We start from the raw sequence: 27843 nt of genomic DNA, 5'->3' as shown, positions 1-27843 counted from the left end.
TTGATCTTCATTTCAACTATGTTAATAAAGGAGATAAATTATAAGAAATATCATGCACCATTTACATTTTGGAGTACATTGTGTAATTTAAATAAACATAAATGCAAATTTTGCATATGGAAAAACTAAGTAGGCACCCAACATTTATCGCTACAGTATCTCAAATACCTAATATTAGACTCAGGTATACCAGATTAGACCTTATTAAACCTATTTTACTAAAACTTCAGACATTTAATTGATTTTGCTCTTTGTTCTTGAACACCTGCCTAGATCCAAAGAACTCTCAGAAGCCTTCAGAAAGGAGATTATAACACCTATGAGTCTGGGAAAGTTTTCAAAAAATTGTCAAACTTTTGGAACATCTATGATTCCCCTATCCAGAAGATCTCGAAGTGGACATCTACAAAGCCCAGAATTTTATCACCTTCAAATAGTTCACACTACTACTGATATTAAATTGCAGGAGTTTACCGCACAAATTACATCTACGTGGAAGGTTGTAAGATAGATTTATTTGGCCACAGTACCAGAAGATATGTTTAGTGAAAATCAAAATCAGCATTTCATCAAAAGAAGAAATTCATGTTTCGATAAAAAAGAAAGTATATTTATTTTTTCCACAGAAGGAAATGGCATATCTGCTCTTTTTTGCTGTTGAATTAATGATTGCAAAATCAATTTTATAGCATTTTTTCTTCAATTAATCACCTCTATACTTACATACTGTTTGAATGAAGATAAAATGATATGCCCATATATAATAAAAAAAGAAAAAAACTTTACATGGAATGTACTTTTTCATATAATTGTAGATTAAAAACAAGAAAAAACATTTCATAGTTTGAGATTATGACAAGGTCTTTTCTGTCACATACAACTCTGGGGTTTGGAATTTGTACATTCCCTTAAGCAAAAACGTGACAGCTTGAAATCCTGTGGTCATAGTTGCAGATATAACTCAGGTAAAACATTTTTTAAAGGGAGAGAACTGGATTAATTAGTGACTTAAATCAGTTCAGAAGTACAAAAGATGTTTAAAAAACTGAAGCAGGACAATTTTAAGGTTAGCACCACCAAGCAAACATTAAATTTTATGCAGAAAGTAAATAACTGTAGAGTCCTTGTTTGTTGAGCTTGTTTGCTTGCAGATGTTTTGTTACCAACTAAAGTAACATCAGCACTGTGAGTGTGAGATTTGCTCCACAATAGCAAAGTACAGTAGCTTGCCCCTTCCAGTGTTGGTAGGGGTATATTTTTTGCTTATTAATCCCTTGATTAAGAGTACTGTTTTCTATTTGAATGAGAAAGTATGAAAAAAACATCAAAAGTCACTTTTTTCATTGCTGTGGTAACTTCGAACTGTCACTAAATGAATAGTTGTAAATCAAGAATTATACTTACTGTATAAATTTGCTGCTTTAAATTAAAAAAAAAGAAAAATGTGTTGTATTACAATAAAGATGTAAAAGACATCTAACAATTAAAAATATGGTCACCAGTTGACCTGGTGAAGGGTCAAATAATTTACTGGTATATTAGTGGCATATCATTAGGTCTCTTATAACACTCAAATGGAAAAGATGCTACAGCAATGAAAATTTGATTTTTAACAAAATATCCCTAAATAAAGAAGTACTTTATTAGCACATATCTAAATCCCAATATCAATCAGTAACTGTTTATATTATGCAGTACAAATGGATTATAAAGCTCCATGAAAAAGACAATTGTGTTACTAATCAAATTTATTCTATATTAGACATTGCAACTTTCCACAATCTAATACCTTCCAAATACACTAACACAGATCCCAGAATTGCCAATCAATATTCCAATGGCTATGTTACCTACGTTACTTTGGGCATTTGGGGGGGGGGGCGGGGGAATGGACTATAGTTTCTTTCAAACTACAGCCAAAGGACCTGCTCAAGATCTAATCATTCGCGAATTACTAGCAAGAAAAGGTAATGCCATAGTCTTTGGCAAAAGCTGCTAATGCAATTGATTCACACTGGTATTCTCCACCCCTGGGAACATCACTGATGCATGATATCAAAATTTTATGCATAAACGTTCTCTATTATAACCAACCATAATGACAGAATTAAAGATCTAATTTCCTTTTCATTCAAAGAGAGGCACGACTATGTAAATGAAAAGGTTGAAAAAGGTGGCGTTGGCTCTTGGCCACATTAAGATTTTTTTTACATGACTCTTACTCTAGAAATATTCTAGACTATTGAAAATAGTTAGAGTTTAACTGCTCAGTATAATTGATAATATATACCTCAGCAAGCACTGATTTTCAACACAAAGAAACAATAGTAAAGAGAAGGACAGGTATCACTATATTTCCCTAAAAGTAATATCTAGAGATGGAAAGTGGAACAAAGGATTCTTCTAGTGTTCATCTTACACACATTCTTCAATTATCCTTGGATGCCTAGATCTCCATTTTTAACCAATCCCTCCACTAGTCAAGAAATACTAACTAGTGACATAAGTGAGATCCAAGTCAAAGCCACCTCTCGTGTAACGCCTTTTATTTTCTGAGACCTGTCAGCCAAAAGGAAAAAAGCAATATTAAATAGTGATCTTAGGAAATAAGTAGTCAGTCATGGAAGCACAGATTCCAGAAATTATCCCCTTAAAGATGAAGGCATTTTCAAATCACTCATCTCCTGGTAACTGCCTAACACAATGGGTAAATGGTTTGCCATTGAATACTTCCTGAAAATTTTTCCAATATTTTTCTGCCTAACTCTGAAGCACCTTGGCTTTAAAATCATAACATAGTTTAACTCAACAAGTGCAAAAGCACTTTTTTTAAAAACATTGCAAAGGCTGGTACAATCAATAGTAATAGAAGGGGGCATGCATAGCTGCGCCAGCATGCCTACCATCCCTGTCCTACTGTTCCCATTTATTTGTACTCATTTATTATGTATATACTTATACCTGTTTATACTTATATGTTTATATGTTATGTTCATATTTATACTTGTTTTCTTATACATGCTTACAATAAATAAATTTGTATTAAATATATGGTAAACATAAATTCTATTCACAAAAAGATTCCTCTCCATTAAATCTCTACAATGAATAAGTTTTATAACATTTGCAGGTTTTTTTCTTTCAAAAATCTGGCTCTTCTTTCCTCACATTTTAGAAATATAGTACTAGAAGTCAGAGAGAGACAATTTGCAAGAAAATAACATCTGCAGCCAGATTTCTTTCCTAATCTACCGTAAGTGGCTTTTTAAATATATCCTCAGGCAAGTTACACATACATGATGTTATCTTTAAAAAAAAATTAGATCAAGTGGTACAAAACCAAAAAGATGTTAGACACAGTGCTGTCACCCATTTGCAAATATATACTACTTCGCTGTTAAAATGAAGTACCATACACACACACACACACACACACACACACACACACACAACTTTGAGCTTAGGGTTTCAGGGCATAAAATTCACAAAGATTTAAGAGCTTCAGCCTTATAGGTAGTCCTCAACTTACGACCACAACTGAGCCCAAAATATGTTGTCAAATGAGACATTTGTTAAGTGAACTTTTGCCCCATTTTATGACCTTTCTTGCCTCAGTTGTTAAGTGAATCATTGCAGTTGATAAGTTAGTAACCTGGTTGTTAAGTGAATCTGGCTTTCCCATTGACTTTGCTTGTCAAAAGGTTGCATGATCTTGGGACACAGCTAGTATGAACCAGTTGTTAAGCAACTGAGTTTTGATCACATGATGATAGGAATGCTGAAAAGGCCATAACTGTGAAAAAAAAATTCAGTGCCGTTGTAACTTTGAACGGTCACTAAATGAACTGTTGTAAGTCGAGGACCACCTGTACTATCATGGGTTCTTCAGAAAATCAAGAACAAGAGTTTAAAGTGCAAAATTTGTAATCAATGTGAAGCAGATGACATATCATCTGAAACTCAGAATGAAAACCTGAATATTACATGGAATCACAAGGCCTGAAAAGGTCTGTCTTCCAACAAAAGACCTCAATGTTTTCTGTCTGGTGCTCTTTAGATAGATTGGAAATGCAACCTTCTATTCTAAGCTAACATTGGCCTTCCGTCTCCTGTGAAAAAGTCTTCAAGTACATCTATCCCATCTTCCTGTACAAAGATAACCACAGAATTTAAGGGAAAAAGTCAATTAAAAATTAATTAAGGTATTCATATTTATTAAAAGAAAGAACAATCAATCAGAGATTTCAAACTATATACTGTACATGAAAAGGCTGGTTCAGTTTACCTGTTTACAACAAGCCCGCAAACTATATCAGTCTTCTTAGGAAGTGAATTCAGCAAACCTAGGCACCAGAGCAGGAGTGGGATTCAAATTTCTTAACAACTGGTTCTGTGGGTGGGGCTTAATTTGTGGGTGTGACTTGCTGGTTGGGCGTGGCTTGGTGGTCACGTGACTGGTTGAGAGTGGCTTGGTGGTCATGTGACTGTGTGGGCATGACCAACTCTATGTCATTCATGTCAAGGGGTGCCTCGCCTGGCCCCTCCCCTCCCAGCCATTCCTTGTCACACCCAGCCTCAACTTTATAGTTCTGTAAAAATGTTGTTCACCATTTTTTGACTTATTTGGCTTATTATTTTGATTTATTATCTGCATACTATAGATGTACTTTCATGGACCACTGAAAGGAGGAAATGGCTCACATGCTTTGCCCAAGAGTGTGATAGGCAACAGGCTTTTAAGGGGCTGCCAGAAAGAAAGGGGGACGGATGTATTTTCCAAAGCACCAGAAGGCAAACAAGAAGCAATGGATGGAAACTGAACAAAGAGAGAAGCAACCTAAAACTAAGGAGAAACTTTCTGACAGTGAGAACAATTAACCAGTGGAACTGCCTGTCTCCAGAAGTTCTGGGTGCTCAATCACTGGAAGTTTTTAAGAAAAGATTGGACAGTCGTTTCTCTGAAATGGTATAGGGTTCCCCCTAAAGTCCCTTCTAAGTGTTATTCTGTTATTCTGACACCTTTCCCAGGACCTCTACTCAGAGTTTGGCATCCTCAGTTTTCCTGCCTGAGCAGGGGGCTGAACTAGAAGACCTCCATAGTTCCTTCCAACTCTGTTAAACACACCTGTATTTATGCTTTGGACTATAAACATGTAAACCCGGAAAAATACCTGGGCAAAAGAAAGGCTGTAAAATCATTCTAGGTGTAGGGACAGGGCAGAATATTAATATATGATAAATTATGGTACAATTAAAAATAATAGCACAGAGTTTTCTCTCTTCCCACCCCTTCCTTCCTATTTCTTTTTCTTTCTCTTTCTCTCCCTTTCTTTCTTTCTTTCTCTCCCTTTCTTGTTCTTTCTTTTTCTCTCCCTTCCTTCCTTCCTCTTTCTGTTTCTCTCCCTTCCTCTTTCTTTCTTGCTTTTTCTTCTCTTTCTTCTCTCTCTTTCCCTCTCTCATTCCCTCTTTTTCCCTCTCTTTTTCTCTCTTTCCTCTCTCTCTGTCTCTCTATGGCTCTCTCTCCCCCTGTATCTCTCTGTGTGTGTGTCTCTCTCTGCCCCTCTCCCTATCTTCCCCTCTCTCTCCCCCCTCTGTCTCTGTCTCTGTCTCACACAGAGAGGGGGAGAGAGGGGAAGATAGGGAGAGGGAATGTTCTCTTTCTCCCCCTCGGGCTGCTGGATCCGACCTGGAGAATGCCCGGGTGTGCTCTGCTGCTGCTGCCTCCCAGAGCTGCCCAAGGTGCATTTCCAGGATGCACTGCCACCTCTCTCCCCCACTCTCTCTCAGCCGCCAGTCACAAGAGGAGAAAAAGAAAAGAATAGACATGCACATAGATTGCTTTCCTCCCATTGAATACTGATATGGATATTTCAGTAATAATAGTTTTGCCTCCCTTTGCAAAACAGCCACACAATTTATGAACTTCTTCCTGTTCTATTTACCCAACCAATTCGACCTCCCAACACTCTCCTTACAACAAAGCGACCGATTCCATTCGTTCAGAGGAAAGGCTCTTTTCAAGGTGGGGGGAGGGAAGAGATCCCCTCCCCGTCACTCCCGCCGAGCGCGGCCAAAGCCTGAAGGTCCGAGAAGGACCCGGACTCCCCGCAGACTCCCTGGCTGCCCCTCGTTTGCTCCCTCCAGCCTCCTCTGCCTCTGCTTGGAGCTTCTCCACAACTCTGACACCTAGCCTGGTGCTTCTTTCCTCCTTGCCCGGCTTGGCGGTTTTGCCATTACTGCCTTGTTGCTGTCGCCCGGCTCTACGCCTCCCTTTGGGGCTCCCTCTGGACAGGAGATGGTCCTTGTGTCCCTCTCCCTCCACCGACCTTCAGCTCCTTCTTCAGTTCTGGGCAGCAGCCCTTCCAAGGCGAGCCTGGGAGTCTCGGGGCCCCAGGAGCCTCGCTCCTCAAATGAGCAGCTTCGGAGACAAGGGCAGCAGAGCACATTGGGGGGGGGGCGTTTCCCTGGTCGGATCCAGCAGCAACAGGGGGAGAAACAGAACGTTCCCTTCTCTCCCGGCCAGTGCTGCCATGGCCCTGCAGCTTCTTCATGCCCGGGGGATAAACACAACATTCCCTTCTCTCCCGGCCATGGCCTTGCAGTGGGGGGGGCAGCTAGCTAGCTAGGTCATGGCAAAGCAAGCCAGGCAAGCCCGGGAATGGGGGAGGGACAGCGCAGAGGCCTAGGCTGGCCCAGGAGTTGACTCGACCAGGGTTTGCTTGTAGACTCACTCACCCAGGGAGATCAGGGCTGTGGTGGAAAGCAGGCAGCAATGGTGGGCGAAGGCAGGTTAGCAATGGCGGGAGAGATGAGGAATAACTGGGCGGGGCAGGGAGTGGACAGGCAGGAAGGGGCGGGGCCAGCCAGGGGTATGATTTATCAGTTCTCTGAACTGCGCAGACTCATAACATCCGGTTCTATAGAACCGGTCCAAACCGGCAGAATCCCACCCCTGCACCAGAGCTAGCAATATTCTATCTATTTCACTTACCAATCTCCGGGTCATTTTTTCTAGTCGTTCTGCCTCAGCAGCCACTCGAAAAATTCTTACTAGAATTATAATTCTTAACATTCGAAGAATGACAACTGTTCTGGGAAATAGAAAGAATGGGATTATATCAACTATTAGTGCCAACTTTGGCTATACCCATATCACAGTTTAGGCCCACCTACAATGGTATTCAGGTTTGGGAATCTTTAAGTTTCAATCCCACCAAACTATTATACAACCTCATCTCCTACCATATCGTCCCACAGATAAAGAATTTCTATAGATATCAGTATTTTTGTGGTAGAAAAAGGAGTAAGAATGCCATTTAATATCCACTTTGTTTTGGGAGCAAATGAACAACTATTGTTATGTATCAGAATGATATCACTCTTCAAACAAAAAACCCCACAATAAGCTAGGTTAAATTCAATGCATGCAAAGCCTGATAATTTATAATCTCATCTCATCCCATTTCTCCCTTTTAAAGAATAAAAATTGAGGTCTTTAACATTGCATTTCTTCATTTTGGAGTTAGGCTGATCAAGTGCCTGTGGAAATTCTTAGTCATGCAGGTCACAGTTATCTGAAAGGTGCTTTCTCAAAAAGGCAGCTTGACTGGTTTTTTCCTGAGGAAGAAGAAAAAGACATTTCACTTCTCATCCAAGAAGTTTCATGGTTCTGGCAGGATGATGGGGACAATGGAAAGATTAGTTCAGATAGGGTTGGGGGGCGGGGTGAGTGGAAGGATTATATATTGTTGCAGCCATCTGGTTGTTAGCATTCTCCCTGGGAGCTCTTGAGGCCACTTGGGAGTCTATCTATGCCCTCAGGGTCATCTGTATCAGAGAGCAAATGGAATCTTAGAACTGCTGCAAGGGCTGCGTTATATGACAGGAGATAGGTGGTGTTTTATCCCGCCCCCTCTGTTGAGAAAGAGGGATGAGAAGCAAAATGTCTTCTTTCTCAAGGAAAAACAGTTTAGTTGCCTTTTGAAAAAGCACCTTTGAGCTGAAAAGGTGCATATTTCTTACCTTGGAATTACAGTTATTCCACCCAAGTCAGAGGCAATATATAGAGTATCAACCAACAAGTTACCCACAACAACGATGCTATCTAGAATGTTTAATTTAGATTTGAAGTAGTTTTTGAATCTGAAATGCAAAACAAATAAGAGTATTCAAACACTAAGTAACAATAGCTTAATGGTGGTGTCCGTCTCCCACTGTCAGAATGATACAGTTGCCATCAAACAGCTGCTGCCAATAAGACTTCAGTGCTAAAAAAGGAAAGAGGAAACTCTACCTTGGAGTTCTGCACAGAACCTATATTTTTCTTCCCTCAGACTGTAAATGAACTCTGTAGTATAGTTCTATAGAGGGTGACAATAGGATCTATACAAGTTTTACAACAAAAGAAACATAGATGTTAGCAATAAATATATTAGAGATATATAGTAGAAAGATAGGAAGATACAGAATATAGTGTAGATAAAGAGCTCATGAAAAATAGTTAAAAATAGTTTAGTGATATGAAATAGTTAAAGGCCTTCACAATTCTTTTTGTTTTTGTAAGCTTTCTTTGTTTTGTCAACTAAAAGTCACCCCAAGCTGTTGAAGGGAGATTCAGAACAGGGTGGAGCTGATGTCGCAGTGATACGATGGACTTCCTCGGAGCTCCTGGGGGGGCGTCAACATCCTGACAGCCAGTAGTCCCTATTGGACCTAAATCGCCTTGGAGGGGCGAGAATCAAGAAGAGAACACTCTATTGATCCCAAGGACATTGCAAAGTCACTGGCAGATCCAGAGGAAGTTCTTCAAGCCAGCAGGAAAGGAAAGCAGCCATTGTGCGGCGCTACAAAGCTTGGGCAGCTGCTGACAGAAAGAAGGAAAGGAGAGAAAGTGTGATCATACTGGGTGAGAACCACCTTTTTTTCCCAAATATATTAAAGGAAGAGCCCCCTGGGAAAAACAGGGTGAAGGGAAGCGCCAAAAGTAAAGGTGGAGGTGGGTAAAAAAAAACCTTGAAGAAAGCATCGAGGAAAGCTTTTTCCGGTGCAGATTCAGAAAGGAAGTCATTAATTAAGAACTTGTGAATGAACAGTAACTGAGCAACTGGACTGAACTTATTGGATCTATTGGATTAATTTAGGGAAATAAGAAGAGGCATTGGGATTTACTTTTTTTTTCTTTTTTCTTGATTTTATACCTTCCCACATTTAATTATAAACGTTGGAGAACTTTGGATAAGGGATTGTTACAGTAAAAAGAGAAAGCAGTGCAACAGTGCCACCTAAAGGTGAAAGGGAAATAGAAGACAGAAGGAGAAGGGGAGCTACATGACCCTGATGGTATGGGAACAAGAATGGGCGTTGGTGGAAGTTACCGTGAACGCCCTTTCTATCTATGCTGCGAGAGAGCCCAGGATGGGTTGACTCCTTCCTATGACGTCATAGCTGAGTCTGTACTCAGCCCCCGGGAGAGACCCCAGCTTTGGCGAAGATACTTGACAGACTGAAAGGTGTCTCTGAAAGCCCAAAATAAATACAGAAATATGTCTTACCCCCTCCAGATGAATCAAGGGAGGGGCTGGGCTCTCTCACAGCATAGATAGAAAGGGTGTTCACGGTAACTTCTATCCACGCCCATTCTCCTCCATGCTGCATCGAGAGCCCAGGATGGGATATACCAAAGCTTGCATGTCCACGGGTGGGTCATCGTCTGGCTCAACACATCGACTGTGGAACCACTCATTGAAGCACCCGTCTGCCAAAGGCTGCAGTCGCTGAGGCAAAAGCATCCAAACGGTAGTGTCTGATGAAAGGAGACGGGGATGTCCACGTGGCCGCACAACAACTCTCCTCCAAGTATGCTTGGGTCGCCCAGGCAGCAGAAGTGGCCGCGCTTCTGGTAGAGTGCGCCGTCAGACCTCGGGGAACCGGAAGGGCCGCAGCTTTGTAGGCCTGCTCAATGCAAGACCTGACCCACCTGCTAATAGGAGGAGAAGAGGCCTTGTGCCCCAAGTGAGAAGGGAAAAAGGAAACAAACATGGCTTCTGACTTCCTGAAGGAGGAAGTGCGTTTAATGTATATTCTTTTTTTGGAAAAATACTTTATTAGTTTTACCTTTAAAAGAACAACACAACTACAAGTTATGTACAACAAAAAGACAAACAGGCCTGAGTTTCTGGTTTGTCGGCTTCGCGAGCGGTAGGGATTCGCGAAGCTGCGCGATCCCTGCTGCGCTAGCCGTTTTGGGGCTCCGATCCGGACGGGTGCGGAGCAAGGCTGCCCTGCAGGGGTAGCTGAAGGTAAGGGGGATCCGGAGGAAGGGTCTGGGGGTGTTGCAGACCCCCTCCCTGGCCGGCAGAACCCCTTTTACCAGGACGGTGCAGCGGCGGTCCGTAATGGCCGCCACAAAGAAGTCGGCAGCCGGGCAAGTATGCGCAGGAGGAAGAAGAGAAAGTTATTGAAAGTGAAAGTTCTTCTTGGTCGACCCAGGGCTTTGAGATTTATCTAATTTAATTCCTGGAAAAGATGGTTTTTTGATGATTTTTTCCACAAGAGAAAAAAAGCGGCTATTTTGAGGTGCTGAAAGGAAAGTTTACTCTCCCTCCCAACGGAATTAAGCCGGAAGGGAGAGGATAAAGAAAATATATAAATCTGGATCTTGTTGGAGGAGATGCCTTGAAGATTTGAGGACAGAAACATAATTTTAATAAGGCTTTAAAATATAGATTTGGACTCTCTTTTTATTTGTTTGATACCACCCCTGGAAGAGGAAGGGGGAATTTTGGCTTGCTTGGATTTATTGAGGATTGTGGATTTTGGGATTGTTTTACCTTTCTCTCGGAATATTTGGTTGGTGTAAGAAGAAAGAGGAATAAAGAAAAGAAAAGATTTATTTATAATGGCTTTCCCTTTTGAAGACCTGAGAGATGAATATGAGCAAACAAAAGCAGCCTGCAAAGATGGTATGGAAAAAGCTTTTCTATTTCTAGAAATGGCGCTGGTCAATTACCAACAGACAATGAAACAGATGGAAACAGAAGAACAACAACAAGGAAAAGACGAAGACGCCATCTTTATTGAATCCCAAAACTTATCTAAGGAAGAAGGAAGGAAGAGAGCAAGGAAAATGAAGGACTTAAGATCTAAAAAACATTTGAGAAAGAGAAAAATATGATGCAAAGTAAATATAATGATAGCAAACAAGAGAAAAAGGGAACACAACAGAGAAGGGATCCCAGCAAGGTAGAGGTTAGAAGAAGAAGGGGGGTAGGAAGATTTGGTGGGGGAAGAAAGAAAGGGAAAGGCGGAGAAAAGCCTCAAAGTTTTAAAATTGGATGGGAGAAGAGGAATTTTTTTAGGGACAAAGGATGAAATATAAACTTCTGTAAAAAGATTCTGCTAGGTACAGAAGATGGTATTGTAACATTTATATTTGAAATAGTAAATTAGAATGGTTTAAGATTTAATAAGAAATTAAAATGTTGAAGTCTTTAATAATGATTGATTTTTAAAATGTAATAAAATATTGAAGGAAAGGAGGATACAATGTATTTAAACATTTTTGGTGGATAGAATGTACCAAGCAGAACCGAATTGGGTATTTGTTATGTTGAATGTTAATTTTACTAACTTAGGGGGAGGATAGAAAGGCATCATACTCTGATTAGTGATTTCAGGAGAAATTCTTTTTATTATAAGAAGAGATAGAGGGATAATGAATGGGCAAAAAATATAAATATAATGATTTAATTAAGATGGATTAAATAAGATAGAATTGTGAAGAGTGATATGCGCTGCCCATGCAAAGAGAGGTAACTGGGGCCAAGGTACTTTACTAAAAGATTTCTTTATGTTTGTTTGTGTTTGTTTGTGTTTTATGAGAATATTGGGGAAATTTCTGTAGAAAGACAGGAAAAGATTTAAATATGTAATGATTTGTTTGTTGTTGAAATTTTTAATAAAACTTGTTTAAAAAAAAAAAAAAGACAAACAGGCCTTAGCCTAGGCCAAGAGGGAGAGAGAGGAAAGCCTAAGAGAGGGGAAAGGGAAGAGTAAGGGAGGGGAAGGGTAGAGTAGGGAAAACAGTTAAAATAAAACCATATTTTGTGACTGTCTGTAAGATCCTTTCTTCTTCAAAAGTATCATCGGCGGTGCTTTTCTTTATCTCTGCTTCAGAGGCCCTCGGCCATAATTTTCCTAAAGGTGATCTATCTTTGGTTTAGCCAAAGGATTCCAATTGTTGTAATAGGATGAGGATTCTTTATTTTTTAGTGCTTGGGTTAGTTTGTCCATTTCGGCGCATTGTAAAATTTTCTGAATAACCATATGTTCAGTGGGAATGGAAGGTAATTTCCAGCACTGGGCAAATGCCAGTCTGGCTGCGGTTAAGATATGAATTACAATATACTTCGATTTTTTGGGTATTTGTTTATCGAAAATTCCTAGAAGGAAGGACTCTGGTTTGTACTCTATTTGTTCCTTGGTTATTTCCTCTAGCCAGCGCCTAATTTTTTGCCAGTACTTCTGGGTTTCCTTGCACGACCACCACAAATGGAAGAAGGTACCTTCTATGCTTTGGCATTTCCAACAATTGGGGCTCGTGTTGGGGTGCATCTTCGCCAATCTCGAGGGGGGCAGGTGCCATCTATAAAACATTTTATATGCGTTTTCTTTATAAGCTGCTGATTTCGTGATCTTAATGTTCCTGTTCCAGATCCTTTCCCATTCTGCTAGAGTAATGCTCCGTCCCACGTTTCTGCTCCACGCAATCATATTTCCTTTGACAATTTCTTGTTCTAGTTCAGTTTCTAATAAATGTTTGTAAAATTTAGATATATTTTTTTTGCTCGATCCTAATAGAATTTTGTCTAAAGTCTGTAATTTATTGTAGATTCCAAATTCCTTAATATCTTGTTTATATCTACTATGAGTTTGAAGGTACACCCACTGATCAATTTTAAATCCTCGCTCTTGTAATTCTTGTCGGGTTTTCAGTTTTCCTTGTGGGTCTAATAAATTTTCGTACTTAATCATTTTAGTTATATCCAAATTATTAGGGTGTACCATCGCTTCCATTGGAGATAGCCAAATCGGTATTTTTAGATAAAGTTTTTTTCGTACTTTTTCCAATTGGTTAATAGAGAGTCCCTGATAAGATGCCTATGGAAATATGATTGCCTGGGTTTCCCAGTTTCCCACAGAAAGGCATGCCATCCTTTCTGCATATCGTGGCCTTCTAATATTAGTGTTCTTTTGTTGGTTAAATTCACCCATTCCTTTATCCATAGTAGGGTGGCTGCCTTATAATATACTTCCCAGTTTGGCAGGCCTAACCCTCCTCTGCTTTTCAAATCTTGTAGGGCTTTTACATTAATCCTAGCTTTTTTCCCCTGCCAAATAAATTTCAGTGTTATCTTGTTTAATTCCATAAAAAAATTTTTTATTTAATTTGATTGGAATTGTCTGGAATAGATATAGAAATTTTGGCAGAATATTCATCTTAATCAGAGCAATCCTGCCCAATAAGGAAAGTTGTAATGTACTCCAGGAGTCTAAATCTTTCTTGGATTGTTGGAGAAGTTTGTCATAGTTGTTTTCTTTTAATGATTTGCTTTGTGGAGTAAGCCAAATTCCTAAGTATTTAATTTTTTTTGTCACCTGTATTCCCATTATTGTCTCTAGTTCTTTATTCTGGTCTCCTGTTAAATTTTTAGACATTAATTTTGTTTTTCCCCTATTAATTTTAAATCCTGCGACTTCTCCAAATCGTTCTAGTTCTTCTAATAAGTTATGTCCTTTTTCTATAGGCTCCTCCAGAAAAAAAACCAAATCATCAGCGAAGGCTTGTACTTTGTACTCTTCTGATTTAATCCTCAGTCCTCTAATTCTCGAATTTTGCCTAATATACGTCAAAAGAGATTCTAGGGCGAATATGAAAAGCAGAGGAGAGAGAGGGCAACCCTGTCTAACCCCTTTTTCTATTTTTATCGGGTCAGTTTGTTCCCCATTTATTAGAATATTTGCCTGTTGAGTGTGGTAAATTGTAGTGACGACGTTTTCGAATCTAGTGCCGAGGTTCATATTGTATATTTTTTGAATTAAAAAATGCTAATTTAAATTGTCGAATGCTTTTTCAGCGTCCAAAAACATAAATGCAAATTGTTTTTCCGGATGGGCTTCATAGTATTCTGAAATGTCTATCACTGTTCTTAGATTATTCTTAATTTGTCGAAATGGGAGAAATCCATTTTGATCTTCATGGATATGTGTGTTTAGAACCTGTTTTAGTCTATTAGCTATTATAGAAGAGAATAGTTTGTAATCTGCATTCAGGAGCGAGATTGGTCTATAATTATTAATAAGTCTATGGTCTAGGTCCTCCTTCGGGATCAGTGAAATTAAGGCTCCCCTCCACGAGTCCGGCATCTTGGCTGCTAAGAGTACCTCATTGAATACTTCCAGCATCAGTGGTCCAATTTGTTCTATGATTGTTTTGTAAAGTTCTACAGGTATCCCGTCCGGTCCTGGCGCTTTATTGTTACTTTGCTTCTCTATTGCTGACTTCAGTTCGGACCATGTTATATTTTTGTTTAATAATTCTATCTCTTCCTCTCCAATTGCTTTTTCATTCGCTTCCTCTAGGTATTTCATTATTTTGTCCTCACAAACTTCTTCCTTTTTGTATAATTTCCTGAAGTATTTAAAAGTAATCTCATTTTTCTTCTCTATCTCTCAAATCTCAAATTGCCCCTCTCGTCCATTAATTGGTGTATCCATCTTTTTTCTTTCATTTTCTTAAGTTTGTGGGCTAACCATCTCCCTGGCTTGTTTGCGTGCTCAAAATAAATTTGTTTAGTCATTTTCAGACTAATCTCCAATTTTTCTTGTTCCAATAAATTTAGTTTGTGTTTAGTTGTTATTAACTGATTCTGTATTCTTTGATTTTTTGGGTTCTTTTGTAGTTGGGTTTCTAAATCCTTAATTTCTTGTTGTAAATTACTTTGTTGGGCATACTTTCTTTTATTTCTCATAGCATTGTAAGAGATTGTTGTTCCTCTTATAAATGCCTTCATTGTGTCCCATATATTTTGTTTCGAAGTTAGTTCATTATTATTTTCTTTTAAGAAGAAGTTCAGTTCTTCTTTCAATTTATTAGTGTATTCTTCTTCTTTTATTAAGTGGGTGTTAAGAGTCCATCTTCTTTTTGGTTTTCTTCTACCTCTCCAGGTTATTTGAATTGGGTTGTGGTCAGCCCAGTTTAATGTATATTCTAAGAGCCCTTCTTACGTCTAGCGTGTGCCACTGCCACTCTAAGTCATGGTGCGGGAGAGGACAGAAGTCAGGCAAAACTATGTCCTGGGACCTGTGAAACCAGGTGTTAACCTTTGGAATAAATGAGGGGTCCAGACAAAGAACAACCCTATCATCGTGAAAGGAACAAAGGTCCTGTCTGATGGAAAGAGCAGCAAGCTCGGAAACCCTCCTGGCAGAAGTGATGGCAACAAGGAACACTACCTTCAGAGTCAGGAAACGGAGAGACACTGTTCTAAGGGGTTCAAAGTGTGGCTTTGTAAGGGCATCAAGGACCACATGAAGGTCCCAGGAAGGATACCTGTGAACCACCGGAGGGTGCAGGTTGGAAGCCCCTTTCAAAAACCTCCTGACTGAAGTGTGATGGGATAAGGAAGGAAGCGAACCCCATGAAAGGACTGAGGAGAGGGCCGCAACCTGCCTGCGTAAGGTGTTGGGGGCCAAACCTTTCTCAGCCCATGCTGAAGGAAGCTAAGAACTTATGCCAACTGGGCTGAAGCAAGAGAAAGATCCTCCCTGAGGCACCATCAGGAAAAAGCCTTCCAGGTGGCATCATAGATTTTAGCAGCCACCTCCCTCTGAACTGATTGGGTGCGTTGCCTACGTCATTTTCTCCTATTGGGCTTAAAAGACTGTTCCACTGGGGGGGAAAGCTCTGCCAGAGCCTTATCTTGCTCCATTTGTAAAATAAGGCTCTTGCATTGGAAAGAAGCTGTTTAGAAATTTTTCTATTAAGCCCCTTAGGGTATAAATGGCCCCCTGGCTTACAAAATGGCCTCTCACCTCGTGGTGGAAGGCTTGAATCCAAGATGGCCACCGACAACAGGAAAACATAAGCACCAAAAACCAGAAGAGCAGCTGCCTGGTACGCATGCATGTGCCAGGAAGATGATCTTGTTCCCAATGCGCACATGTGCATTGGCCACTTGGTCTTCTGGTTTCTGGTGCGCATGCAGGGGCAAAGACCAGCAACGAAAATAGAATTTGGTGTGCCTGCCAAAAGACCCGGAGAGGGACACAGCTGTGGGCCAGGATGGGTGGGCCAGGACTTCCATCCCTCTCTGCCTGAGTGGGGTTCTTGCGTGGCTCCAGCCCACAGCACATCCATGCTCCAGAGCACCTGGCCGGCTTGGGCACCCCAGAAGTGCCAGCTTCCCCCCACGCAGCCCACCACCACTTTTGCCAAGGAGGCTTGACCGCTTCTGTCCCCAGTGTTCCTCCCACCTGGCTCAACTCCTGCACCTCCCCAGAAGAGCAGCAGCAGCCACAGCTGCAGGGGGAAGGGCAGGACTGGCCAGCCACTGCAGCTGCTCCCACATCGGCGAGCTGGGCCCTCGGTGGCATCTCTATGTGGGTAGCTTGCCTCCCCGCTGGCAGCTCCTCCTCCAGCATCCTGCCTGGAAGTGGCAATGCAACAGCCGCTGCCACTGGGGGTGAGGGGGCAGCAGGGACAAGGACAGGAGGGCCAGGGCTTCCCTCCCTTCTTGTACGGCCCCAGCCATCCTGGCTGACAGCACTGCTCCCCTTCCTGTTCTGGGTTCTAGCACGCTGATCAACTCGGGCATGGGGCCCTGTCCCATGTGCCCGAGCCAGCCATGCTCTCCGGAACACAGATGCACATCAGTGCTGAGGGCTGGAGGGCTGGGGCTGTGCAAGAAGCCTGCTCGGGAGGGGAGGAGGGAAGGAAGCACTGGCCTGCCCATCCATGCCTCCGCTGCCCCCTTGTCCCAGGCGGTGGCAGCGGCTGTTGTGCTGCTGCTTCCAGGCAGGATACTGGCAGAGGAGCTGTCAGCGGGGAGGTGAGCTGCCCACATGGCTCGCCGACGTGGAAGCAGCTGCAGTGACCAGCCAGTCGCTCCTGCCCTTCCCCCTGGTCCTGCCACCACTGGGGGCTAGAGGGCAGGGGTGATTCGCACACACAGCCCTGCCTCTCCAAAAGAGCAGCAGCAGCAGGCACAGGATGAGAGACAGGAGCGAGAACCGCTGCCACCCTTTCGCCCCCAGCAGCAGCAGGAATAGTGAGCAGGGAAGCATTTGCTGGCTGGGGGGTCAACTGCCCTGCCCGCTACTCCTGCTGCTATAGGGGATGAAAGGGCAGGAAACAAGACAAGGGTGTCCCTTGTCACCATTATGATTTGTATTAACTTCAGAAGTGTTAAATAGAAACATCAGGAAAGACAAGGAAATAAAAAGGATGGAAATAAGAAAGGATGAATATAAACTACAGGCATTTGTAGATTTGGTTTTCATACTAGAAGAACCGCTAGAAACAGGACCTAAGTTGATAAACAAGATAGAAGAATATGGGAAAGTGGCAGGATTGAAAATAAATAAAGGGAAAACTAAGATCCTGGTAAAAATATGAGAAAAAATATGAGAGAAACAGAAAAGAGGACAGACTAGATATCCAGATTACAAAGAAAGTGAAATACTTGGGGATTCAATTGACGGCTAGATGTGGAACGATTAAGGAGGATAATTACTATAAATTGAAACAACAAATTAAGAAAAATTTTGGAAAAATGGGGTAACATGCAGTTATCATTAAGAGGAGGAATTGCAACAATTAAGATGAATATATTACTGAAGTTATTATATTTCTTCCAAACAATTCCGATAAAACTGGAGAAGAAATATTTTGATGATATTAATAGAATAGTATTGAAATATATATGGCAAGGGAAGAAAGCAAGAATTAACCTTAAAATGTTGCAGCATGCAAGAATCAAAGGAGGGTTACAAATTGGGAATTATACTATCAGGCTGCAGCATTAATATGGTTGAAAGAATGGATGAACTTAAGAAATACAAGGTTGTTGACATTGGAGGGACATGATTTGCAATTGGGCTGGCTTGCTTTTTTATTGTATGGGAGAAGTAAGATACATGGATATTTTCAAAGACACTATGTTAGGAATGCTTTATTGTTAATGTGGGAAAAAACTAGAGAACAATGTTATTTGAAAATTCCAGTATAGTTATCAACAATGGAAGCACTCATACATCCAAATGTTTATAAAATGGAAACCATTATTACCGTATATGCCGGCGTATAAGACGACCCGGCGTATAAGCGACCCCCAACATTTCCACTCAAAATATAGTTTGTTATATACTCGCCCCTCTTCCAACGCCTTCCACTTTTGCACTTTTTTTTTTTTTTGAGGCACTTTTGTCTACCGTGGAAAGCGATCCCGTGAAGCCGAAAGGAGCAGCCAGCCTTCTCCCAGCTCCCAAGGAAACGAGGCTCGCACCGCCCGGGCTCCGCTGAGGTATCCGGCTGGGGCTGTCAGGAGTTGTTACCGCTGGCGCGGCTCGCGCGGCTCCAGTCCCGTGTTGCCTCGGGAAGGAAAGGCAAAAGGAAGAGCCGCGGCGGCGCTTTGCAATGGCAGCAGCGGCTCCTGGTTTTGCCTTTCCCTTCCCGAGGCAACGCGGGACTGGGCAGCGGAGCCGCGCCAGCGGTAACAACTCCTGACAGCCCCAGCTGGATACCTCAGCGAGCTCGGGCGGTGCGAGCCTCGTTCCTTGGGAGCTGGGAGAAGGCTGGCTGCTGCTTTCGGCTCACGGGATTCGTTTCCACGAATCAGGAAAAAAGTCGCAAAGTGCCTCAGCCGCAGGCAGCTGCAGTGCTTCCCAATTACTATTTGCCGGCGTATAAGGCGACCCGGCGTATAAGACGACCCCCAATTGGAGGCATCTTTTCAGGGCAAAAAGTCGTCTTATACGCCCGGCAAATACGGTAGATATAAGGATATATTGAATGAAAAGGATGAACTCAAAACCAAACAATAATTGAATGAATAAAGGGTTAATATGCATTGGCATTCATATATGCAGATACAATAAAGATATGAAAAAGATGTTAAAGCAGATGGTATTTATAAGGAGTTGACAGAATTGGACAAAACATTAACAGGAACAGAAGATAAATTGATTAAAAATTGTATTGTTATTTATTAGGTATCAAACTAGAAGAACAACAAGTAAATGATAGCATGGGTGAAAAATTTTGGGGACACTATAGAATTAGATAGATGGCAGAAGTTACGGGAAAGAAATTATAAATTAACAATACTGACAGCATACAAAGCAAACTTGTACAAGATATTTTATAGATGGCACTTTGCACTAGCAAAATTGGCAAAGATGTTTAAAGACAAATCAGCTAAATGCTGGAAGTGTCATCAGACACCTAGATCATATTAACGTGTGGTGGACGTGCATAGAAGCTAGAAGATATTGGACAAAAGTATACACATGGTTGGAAAAAATGATAAAGCAACATATAGATTTGAAACCTGACATATTTCTATTAGGGATGGTATGTGAAGATTATAGCAAAGAAAAAGTATATTTGATTATTCACGTATTAACTGCAGCTAGAATTGTATTTGCTCAGAATTGGAAAAGTGAAAAAATTCTGGCAGAGGGAAAGGTGATTGAGAAAACTTCTGCCGGCATGCGAGAGGTTGCCCGGAAGAGCCCCACTGCGCATGTGGGCACGCCCCCGCCAGCCAGCTGATTGTCAGGTACCTGCAGCGCATGCACGGGGGAGATGCACGCGTGGAAGAGACGTGCATGCGCAGAGGCATGTGGTGTGGGGGGGTTGCGTGCACATGTGCAGAGGCGTGCAGCGCAGGGGGTATCGCACGTGCATACGCAGGGGTGGGGGGAGTCGCACGTGCATTGCATCATGGGTGCAGGCACACGAGCAAGCACATTTTTGGCACACAACATGGAAAAGGTTAGCTATCATTGCTCTAGAAATATGTACAGGAGTATTCCAAACTATTTTTTACAGATTTCCCCCAAAACTTTAAACCTTTACAAAGAAAATATTTAAAATATTTTATTCCTTGTACAATTCTACTATAAGAATATATAATTTCCCTTCAATCTCTAGGGCTAGTTCTAAATTCCCACATTTCATTCCATAAAGGTGCCTGTAAGAATTAGCAAATGTCTATGTGCACAGATGCTCTTACCCTTCAATAAATACTTGCAGGAGCACATCTACGAAGAAAAATAGTGCTATGCTCAAAGAGAGGTTTGCAATCATGTGTTCAACAGATTCATGGTCTTCATCAATCAACAGAGAAAGAATCACAAGTGAAACATCCAAAAAAATAAGCACCACACCAAAAAATCTGCAAATGCAAGGGAGATGAGAAATGTAGGCAAATTTCAAAACAAAAAGAATGCAAGTTATAATTCTATACTTTTTGTTTTTCTATTACATAAGATGTTAAGATCCAACTGGTTTTGGATCACGTCTTCTGTAATCTCTAGTTATTATTAACTATAGTTTTTGATAATGAGAGCTGTAGAGAAATAAATTCTGGGGATGCTTATTTTGGAAAGAAAATGGTCTTATCAAACCCTATCAAGTCAGTGGTGGAATGACAAGGTGTCGGAGAGCCACAAGTGTAATGTACAACCTGCCTGCGTGTATACTAAAAATGGAAAAGACATGAAAAAAAACAGTCAATTATGTTATTAATGCAAATGCAGACAGTGTTCCCAAGCTGGAGGCATGTGCATTGTAGACTTCTTACATTGCGCTACACTGTAGTTTGATATTATAGCAATAGCACTTAGACCATTATACCGCTTTATAGTGCTTTACAGCCCTCTCTAAGCGGTTTACAGAGTCAGCCTATTGCCCCCAACAATCTGGCTCCTCATTTTACCCACCTCGGAAGGATAGAAAGCTGAGTCAACCTTGAGCCTAGTGAGATTCAAATTGCCAAATTGCAGTCAGCTGGCAGTCAGCAGAAGTAACCTGCAGTACTGCACTCTTAACCACTGGCTCATATCTGTCATGTGTAGTTAGACTATGGATTGTAAATTATAAATTATGTAATAGTTGAATGAATCCAGCAAACTGACTTATTGAAGAAACCATGGTTTATAAAAATGTATAAACTGAGCAATACATTCTGATACAGTAAATCTGTGGTAATTGAAAGGGAAAAAATCACTGTACAATTCTTTCCTTGTACTTAATTACATTTCATATAAACATAATATTTACCTGAATCCAAAAGACATCACACATGGAGATATCTTTTTTTTCACCTTGCTGAATAGTTGGTAGAGAAAGGGAGTAAAAAAATTGTTAAAGATTTTGACTAAGATTTCAAGGAACAAATCAAGCCTTACAAATTAGAATTATATTTGTACTCCCTAATCAAGTTTATATACTGTAGTAGTATCAATAATACAAAAACTTTTATTGCATTTATAAGACAGTCTAGAATTATAACCAGAAGTGGTATACAGCAGGTTCTGACCAGTTCTGGAGAACCGGTAGCAGAAATTTTGAGTAGTTCGGAGAACCGGAAAACTGACTGACTGGCCCTGCCCCCCTCTATTCTCTGCCACCCGAGTCCCAGCTGATTGGCTGGGTCTTCTTTAGTTGCCCTGCACAGGAGAACAGAGCTGGAAAGCAGGTTAATGGAGTGGGGACGGAATGGGATTTTGCAGTAACTTTCCCCCAGGAGTGGGAAGGGAATGGAGATTTTACAGTATCCTTCCCCTGCCACGCCCACAAAGCCACGCTCACAAAGCCACACAAGTCCACAAAGCCACGCCCACAGAACCGGTAGTAAAAAAAATTGAGTCCCACCACTAATTATACCCCCAGTAACACTCATATTTCTAGGCCTGCTAAGTACTAGTTAAATCTTCCTAGCAATCCTTTTTGTTTTCCTTATAATTCCTCAAAGTAGCAATTGTTTCTATTTGTCTCAAGGATTTTTGAATCTAAGCTTTAAGAGATAACTAAACTGACATTTATACATTTTATTCATTAATAGAATCTATAAAAAATGAGTAAACAGGATTCTATCAAGAAAGAAAGCCAGTTTAGTCTAGTAGTCAAAACATCAGGCTAGAAACCTGATGCTTTGAGAACAAAAATTCTAGTCCTGCCTTAGCCATGAAAGCTAGCTGGGTGATTTTGCCCCAGTCACTCTTAGCCCACCTCACCTGGATTACTGTTATGGGGAAAATAGTGGGAAGGAGTATTATGTATGTTCATCACCTTGAGTTGTTTATAAAGTAATAAAGGTGGGACGAAAAAAATCTAATAAATAAAATAAGAAATCAATTGAGTGCAACAGAGGGATACAGTCAAGATCAAGGGAAGTACTAATACCACTCTATAAAGCCTTAGTAAGACCACACCTAGAGTACTGCATCCAGTTTTGGTCACCACATTATAAAAAAGATGTTGAGATTCTAGAAAAAGTGCAGAGAAGAGCAACCAGGATGATTAGGGGACTGGAGGCTAAAACATACAACGAATGGCTGCAGGAACTGGGCTTGGCTAGTCTAGTAAAGAGAAGGACCAGGGGAGACATGATAGCGGTCTTCCAATATTTGAGGGTCTGCCACAGAGAGGAAGGGGTCAAGCTATTTTCCAAAGCACCCGAAGGCCAGGCAAGGAACAATGGATGGAAACTGAACAAGGAGAGATTTAACCTGGAAATAAGGAGAAACTTTCTGACAGTGAGAACAATCAACCAATGGAACAGCTTGCCCTTGGAAGTTGTGGGAATGCCATCACTTGAGACTTTCAAGAAGAGATTGGACTCCCATCTGTCAGAAATGGTGTAGGGTCTCCCACTTGGGCAGGGGGTTGGACGAGATGACCTACAAGGTCCCTTCCAACTCTGATTATCTGTATCCGTATCTGTATATATACCCTGGATTCAGCTGCATAGATCAACTATGTCTACAAAACAAAAAAGCCGCCTTTTCTTATGTAAAAATACATTATTGTCTCTTGCATACCCTTCTATTAAAAAGCAACCTAAAACTAGAGTCTGAATTTGTTATATTCAGATTATGTCCTTAAGAAGAAAAAAATTCCTATGACTCTAATGTTTGTTAATTGTGTAATTAATTTCTCAGTGTTATTTTACTCTGTATAGTTATTTACTAGAGCCCCATAGCTACATTGCCAATTTGGGAAGTGCTTTTTATTTTCTAGAAGAACCATTTGACAGGAACTAACAAAATGGCACATATTAAAAACTAAATGCACTTTAAAATTAAATGAAATGATAAATTGAAAAAGGACCAGGAACAAATATGGTATATTTCCAAACACTATTCTTCCTCAATCAATGAAACCAACATTCCATGCCTGATGAAATGTTTAATCTCTTCTGATCTGTACTGGATCTTACTCTCCTCACCAGCCATATTTTCCCTTTATACATACTTTTAAAACCTTATATGACTTTATTGCCATTTTGGTACATATTGACAAGGAATTTACTATATATAATATAGGGTGGCCTATACATTTCATAAATAAACGCATACATAATTTGTAAGTTTTGTGGGGTCTGCTACTGGGGTTGATTGATTGATTAGATTTATTTATCTCATTTCAAAGTGACTATGGGTGGCTTATAGCATTAAAATTAATAACAGATAAATATTTCTAAAAAATAAAAATGGAAATTACAAAGGTAAAATTATAGTTAAAAGATGGAAAGGGAGGGAGCAGGATGTGCAGATGGGAGCACTCTTGATTCATCAACCATTTCCAGTGTGATGCTCCGCCATTAGGACTCCAAACCATCTGACAGCACCAGGTCTTCAGGCCCTTATAGAAGGTCAGAAGGGTGGAAGCTCATCTCATGTCAGAGGTCAAGATGTTCCAAAGGGCAGGAGCCATGGTAGAGAAGGCCTCCTGGATCACACCAGCCAAAATTGCTTGACTGTGGGGCCCGCAGAATGTTCTTTCTTCCAGCATGGGTGGGGTGGACCAGTCCCAAAGGGACAAGGCCAGGGGTGGGATTCAGTTTTTTTAACAACCAGTTCTGTGGGCGTGGCTTGGTGGTCATATGACTGGGTGGGCATGGCCAACTCGACATCACTCATGTCAAGGGGTGCTTCTCCTCGCCTGGCCTCTCATGACAATGGGGATACTGCAACAATCATAAGTGTGAAAAATGGTCATAAGTCACTTTTTTCAGTGCCATTGTAACTTTGGTCACTAAATGAACTGTTATAAGTCAAGGATTACCTGTACAAAAATACAAAAAGCTTCTTTGCTTGCAAAAAGCTGCCCTAAATACCAATCATTAGATTAAAAATACCTGCAAACCAGTTACAAATCAGGCAGGGTGTCAGAGCACTTTGAGGAATGAAAATAGTTAAAATGCAGTGATAACTATCAAGCAGCCATCTCTTGCTCATAAAGTGAAACCCTTTAGCAGAGTCATTTAAGCTCTCCAGAAAGAGCACATCCAGGAAAAGCAATCCTTAGATCCTTTTGCACCACTTAAAGCTGGTCTCACTCACCTCACAAGATATCCTAAGGAAATCATCCAGATTTAAGGAAAGGTCACATGACCCCCAGAAAGGCAATAAAAAAATCAGTGCCAAGCTTGCATCCTGCCTCTTGGAAGTATACCCCAAAAGGACAGTGCCAGATAGTACTAAAGCAGTAAGGAAGAACCCCCTCCCCAGACAGAAAAAGAAACCATGAGGCAGGAAAAAATTCAAACACAATACAAATAATTAAATCACAACAGTAGCTGTTGTTTGTTGAAGCTGAATAGGGAAAATTATCCCATCAATAAACACAGGATTAAACTTCACCAAGCACAGAATTAACCCTCACCAAAAACCAGTTTTAGACCAAAACTCAGAAAGAATATGTAAACACATGTTTGAATGTCAATTTTTCTAGCTAGCCAAGAAGCCTTGCTGAATGTCACTCATCTTGGTTCCCTGTCACTAAAAGCTTTGTTTCATTATTCAATTATTTCTTCAAAGTGCTGATTGTCCAGGGAAGTATTTCCTCCCAACAGCAGTGTAAACATCTTAAAACAACCCTTCCCCTTTAAGAAAGCCAAGCCCCAAAGCTCTGGAGACAGTAAATCTAGGCTGTCTGCCAAGAATGTAATAAGCGTGGAAAAAAACAAAAGGAGATTGCTTCTAACTACTGGTTCTTGAACTGCTTAGAAAGTTAACAAGGGGTTCTATAGAACCGGATAGAACTGGTAGAATCCCACCCCTGGACAAGGCAGTTTCTCAAGCATGGACCCATGCCTTGCAGGTTTTTAAATGGAATTACTAATATCTTGAATTGCACCTGGAAGCAAAGGATAGTCCCATATAGAGTGCATTGCAGTAGTTCAAATGCTTACTAAATATAAGCATTTTTAAAAATCCTAATTTACTTTTCTCAACTAACTCAACTCAATAACAAAGAAATATTATGGTATTTATAATACTATAATGTTGTGTTTTATTTAAATTTATCAGCTTACCTCATCCATGAGTCTGAATAAGAAACTTCCTCCTCAACACCATCATCAAGAGAAACTTCAGACTCCCTGGTTTGCCCAGTTCTGCCATAGAATTAATTAGTCAAGCTGCTATTATAACTTTCTTCTTCAATGGTAACATAATCATATCCATTTATACCAAAGACTGTTGTTTAAATTTGTTCAGGAAGTTCAACTTACTTAATATGTGTGCCTGCATCCTCTTCAGTAATCTTCTTAGTCACTTGATTTCTGCCACAGAATTACAGGTAGTCCTCTATTTACGAATGTAATCCTGCCCATTCCATCCGTAACTTGAGAATTTGTGAGAGATCACTCTCTACTTTCGGCCACGCGTTCACTAATTTAATGTATGGGCGAATGCGTGGCTCATTGTGCACATGAGGTATCTTGGGGTGGAGAAGGCCACGGGGCATAATGAGGGAACAGGTTACCTATTTCAGACTACCCAAGGCCTCCTCTGACCCACAGATATCTCATTCTCCCTCCCCTGGGGTCCCCATAATTGTTTCCCCCGCATCCTGCCGTGCTGCATGACTTACCTTATTAAGGTGTTTCCTCCCCAGCCTGTTTCTTTGCCTGCTCCCTCCTTTCTCATCAGCAAAGGGCTTGACAAGGCTTCCGTGACAAGAAAGCAGGCCCGTAAGGCTGAGTGCGGCCTTCCATGGCTGCTTTCTCACCAGAGATCAGCTTGAGGCCTCCAGCGGAGAGAAAGCAGCATGCAGCCTTACAGGGCTGCTTTCTGTCTGCATTTGCCAGTAGGAACAGGGCTTCGGAGGGATATGCCCGCTCCTCCCGCTGGTGCCAACAAAGGCTTTTTGCAAAGGGCTGCTGAAGCCTATAGGAATGAAATCATACAAGATCTCATGCTACTGATCTCACACTATGTTAGGCCCCTGTTCTCTGCTAATACAGGCAAAGAAACCATGATAAAGAGATCTTTGCAAGGTAAGTGAGTCTCCCACAAGTGAAGTGTCTGTGAAGACTCAGCCGGGGGTGTGTGTGTGGAAACAGGTGGTGAATTTTGCAGAACTTCTGCGGTTGTTGGTAACAGCGAGCAGCTGCTGTGGTGCTGCAACATTCATAATTTCGGAACTTGTTTGTAAATGCTAACATAATTTTGAATGTTCGCTAAGGGAATGCTCGCAATCCGGGGATTACCTGTAATCAATCAAGCTGATATAGTTAATATTTCTTCTTCAAAGGCGACATACAACATCATCTTCCCCATTCTAATCACTGCCCTCCAGATGTCACATTTTAGGGTTTTAGACTAAATTGGGAAGTAGAAAATATCCCAGAAGGCAGAGGCAAACAACTTTCATATTGGTGTTCCATGTGGATGTGTCCATGTAATCACCAGGAACTGAGTTTGACTCAAGAATTATTTTACCCTTATTACATCTGGAAGATGCTAAATTGTAAGATGCTGCTTTAACGCTGAATGAAAAGGCATTCTGTCTAACATAGTTTACACACTATAGTTACATTCTAAACACTTACTTTCCTCTTTCTTCAAAAACTGCAGGAATCAAAATTAGTCAAGGATGGAAAGGAACAGCCAAAGGCATATCTTGAAAAAGTGTTTTATGAATGCACCCTCTTCACATATCTAATCAGTAACAGTATTGATTTTTCTGTTTACTCCAATCTCACAAACCATACATTAAATTAATTTATACTTTCACAAAAATATAACTTGAACTTAAACTGTATTTTCATATGTTTGTGTAGGTCTGTTATTACATATCTAGTATTAACTTGAGGCACTAGCAATTGAATCTGAAGTTCTTTGCATTCAGAGCACTGGGTGCTGCCATGGAACTATGGTTACATTTATATTCCAACTAAAATAACTCACCGAACAGGGACTTCTAATTTAGGTGTTACAGTTGACATTATATTTTATTTCTTATGTTGTGTAACACGGCAGAGATACTGCCTATGAAGAGAAAAAACACAGGAACTGTTCAGAATAACAAAAGTGGCATTTTATACATACAAGTTACTTGTTTAATAAATATAAATTATTAATGTATTGTTATTTTTTACTATTTCGTGGTGTCCGACTCTTAGTTACTTTATAGGCAAGTGCCCTCCATGCTATCCTATAAAGCACAGCTTCCTTCAATTAATGTATACATACAGGCTATTTAAGTTAATCCACCAAAATCAACTGCACATTGTCTATAAATTGATTGGCACATGAAAGTCACATGTA

The 27843-nt window shown here is 40.8% G+C and overlaps 1 protein-coding gene across 1 annotated transcript in view; it reads right to left on the bottom strand.

The window, feature by feature from the left end:
* The window catches only part of LOC113412653 (phosphatidylinositol 3,4,5-trisphosphate 3-phosphatase TPTE2-like), a 44051-nt gene extending 16530 nt beyond the window's left edge, over nt 1–27521 (bottom strand). Inside the window, exons 1-7 of the mRNA XM_087947686.1 lie at nt 27484–27521; nt 25605–25685; nt 21344–21391; nt 20295–20456; nt 8023–8142; nt 6992–7091; nt 2496–2559 (exon numbers count right to left, since the gene is read on the bottom strand). Coding sequence (XP_087803812.1) covers nt 2496–2559; nt 6992–7091; nt 8023–8142; nt 20295–20456; nt 21344–21391; nt 25605–25685; nt 27484–27521 — 613 coding nt within the window. The remainder of the gene's footprint in view (nt 1–2495; nt 2560–6991; nt 7092–8022; nt 8143–20294; nt 20457–21343; nt 21392–25604; nt 25686–27483) is intronic.
* Between the last annotated feature and the right edge of the window lie 322 nt (nt 27522–27843).

The sequence above is a fragment of the Notechis scutatus genome, chromosome 1 (genome assembly GCF_049901735.1).
Source record: "Notechis scutatus isolate UNSWTSFEM ecotype Mainland chromosome 1, rNotScu1.2, whole genome shotgun sequence".
Lineage (NCBI taxonomy): Eukaryota > Metazoa > Chordata > Lepidosauria > Squamata > Elapidae > Notechis > Notechis scutatus.
The sequence above is the reverse complement of the archived record's forward strand: the minus strand, read 5'-3'. Positions and strand labels throughout refer to the sequence as shown.